Here is a 2,713-nt window from a genome sequence, read left to right as displayed (position 1 = left end):
TATTTTAAAATACTAAGGAAATGGGGGAGATCTGTTTGTTTAATGTACATAATAGCCCTGTCTATACTTAGATACGTATATGTATCTAAGTGTGTGTGTCTCTCACACACTCACATACACACACACGTCATCTGGAAACCAGGTGTTAACAGTCAGGTGTTTTTTAACTGCCTTTTTAGTTCAGATTTTTATGTAACGAACAGGTAATGTCTCTTAAATAAATTTTGAAATTAAGAGGGGGGAAATAGAATTATATGTAAAAAACTAGCTCACACACACACAAAGACCCAGAGTGTTGCTCCTTTAAAACCCTTTCCACAGGGACTACCTATTTTAGAGGGGCTACCAATATCTTTTCATAGTTATGAGACAGGGGCCTTTGCCACTTTGCAAGTCGATGGGCCAAGGAAATCCAGAGACTGAAAATAGTAACACATAATTCAGCCAGGCTTAAAGGTGACTGAACAACCTGAGGGCATACAGGCCTGGAATCAACTTGGACACTGTGTACACCAAGTTAAGAAGCTTAGGGAATTATAAGTATACATTAAACAGGAGCAGTGATATCCTGCAAGAAGTGACTATCACTTAGGTATCTAAAAGAGTAAAGTTATTTTAATAGAGCATTTTGTTTTTCACAGAAAACCATTCTTATGCTAGAAAAGAATTTTTAAAACACAACTAAAATCCCCATTCTTAATGAACTCCATAGTAACTGTTTATTGCAAAGATCATGGTAGAACTTTTTATGGTATTTGTAACCTTAAGCCAAGTCGAAATCGCTTTCAGCCTGTTTTGTCATCTGTAAAACTAGAGTAGGCTTAGAATTCAATACTCTTAAAGTCTACTCTATAAATGAAGCAAAAGAATCAATCACAACCTAAAATCACACTTTAGGTTACTTAACACCTCTTCTTTTCTAAGTTACTGAAATATATCTATCTATATGAAGACTGCTGGTCCTACATGGTTCTGGGGTAGCTCTTCACTCCAAGAATACTTGAAACATCTGAGGTCAGACATGGGCTTTAGTGTCCTACCTAGTTTAAGTATCCCACCCAGTTCTATTGCTTACTGTTTAGCTGCCTCGGCTGTAAGAGGGAGAGAACAGGGATAGCTATACTTCATAGGATTACTGTGAGAAGTAAATAATGCAAAACATTGCTTGTCATGCATAGTACCCAATACAAACTGTCCCATCAATATTCCCATTATTTTAAAGTATAACACAAGACGTACTGGCAAATGCAGAGAGGATGCAAGAAAATCCATGGCATTTTAAATGTTATTTTAAAAATTTGTGGTAAACAATTCCACCCAATTCAACCGAGGAACCCTAGCATAGCCAAACCCATAGCCAGAGCCAATCACAGAAGTAAATGGCTTTAAGAGATTTCTTTAGAATGGTGTTAATTTTTATAAAGACTCTTTTCCTACAAATCAATCCAGACAGTAGACCAAACAACAATCTTACCTCTGTGAACTTGTTGAGGGTAGCATTGGTAGGGTTGTGAGTTATCAGAAAACGCATATTCTCATAGGAGATCTCCACTGGGGCTGGACGGTTCATTATGGCAAATAAAAAGTGAGCGTGCGTGCACGCGCACGCCCGCGAGTGGGTGGGTGTAAGAGTGTGGCAGGAAAAATGGGGAAGGGAAAAAAAAAAATCAATAAATCTTGAAATGTTTCACAGCAGAAAACATTAAAAAGACCACTAGAATGCCTATTATCAATCAGTGTTTTCTCTATTCAACTTGTTTGTTCCTTAAGAAGCTTCTCTCTTCAAGATAAGCAGAAGTATTTTGAATCCACTCGAGTCCAAATTCAACTTGGGCCTCAATGACTGTAGATGGATACCTTCGGACTCCAAAAAAATCCAACCACATACAAAATGTAAGCAGCCGTTACTACATTTAGGCACTAGTGAGACAAGTTAAAAGTGTAGGTCACTTTCCACTTTTGTTTACTTGAAGCTTAATTTTACTGGAGTCATTAAAGAAATATGCTTGCAATTAAAAGAAAAAGCCAACTATTTCTGAGGCCAGTCTCGGTGTCCAGAGTCTTCAAGGCAAAGTTAATTATGGCACATGGAACCCCCAAGCTCACTTGTCAGCGAAAATGCTGTGCTGAGCCTGGCAGAAGTCTGCCCTCACGCTCAGAATCGCCATAAATGTGCAGCGTATATTCCAACGAAAAACCTAGGGGGGAAGCATAAGTAAAATGAACTGGAGGTTGACAGCAAAGTAAACACAATGCCCGAAGTCAAGGAGGCTTCTCTTATAAACGTAGCATCTGAAACGTGGCCAATTCTAAATTACTGCCATCTAAGAATTATGTACCAAGAGTTTCAAAAATCAAGTATGCCTGTCTTTCTTCATAATAAAGGTCATATGCTCCTCATAAAATTCACACAGCTCTATTTGCTCTCCTTAGAACTTTCATAGATACTCTTTGCTTAAACCAGCAGTTCTCAACCTGTGAGTGGCAACCTCTTTGGGGGTCGAACGACCTTTCACAGGGGTTGCCCAATTCGTAACAGTAGCAAAATTACAGTTATGAAGTAGCAACGAAAATAGTTTTATGGTTGGGGGGTCATCACAACATGAGGAATTGTGTGAAAGGGTCACGGAATGAGGAAGGTTGAGAACCACTGCACTAAAGGTTCTATAAGAACAGTAAATGCATGCATCTTTTAAAATTAGTTCTAAATGTT

At 38.4% G+C, this 2,713-nt stretch overlaps 1 protein-coding gene across 1 annotated transcript in view; it reads right to left on the bottom strand.

Annotated features, from left to right (window-relative positions):
- PTP4A2 (protein tyrosine phosphatase 4A2) overlaps positions 1–2,469 on the bottom strand; it is a 12,800-nt gene extending 10,331 nt beyond the window's left edge. The window contains exon 1 of the mRNA XM_004705020.2: positions 1,475–2,469. Coding sequence (XP_004705077.1) covers positions 1,475–1,570 — 96 coding nt within the window. The 5' untranslated portion in view covers positions 1,571–2,469. The remainder of the gene's footprint in view (positions 1–1,474) is intronic.
- Positions 2,470–2,713: the final 244 nt, after the last annotated feature.

This window comes from Echinops telfairi, unplaced genomic scaffold (assembly GCF_000313985.2).
Source record: "Echinops telfairi isolate 266 unplaced genomic scaffold, ASM31398v2 ScPeMD7_7457;HRSCAF=8495, whole genome shotgun sequence".
NCBI classification, from domain to species: domain Eukaryota; kingdom Metazoa; phylum Chordata; class Mammalia; order Afrosoricida; family Tenrecidae; genus Echinops; species Echinops telfairi.
The sequence above is the reverse complement of the archived record's forward strand: the minus strand, read 5'-3'. Positions and strand labels throughout refer to the sequence as shown.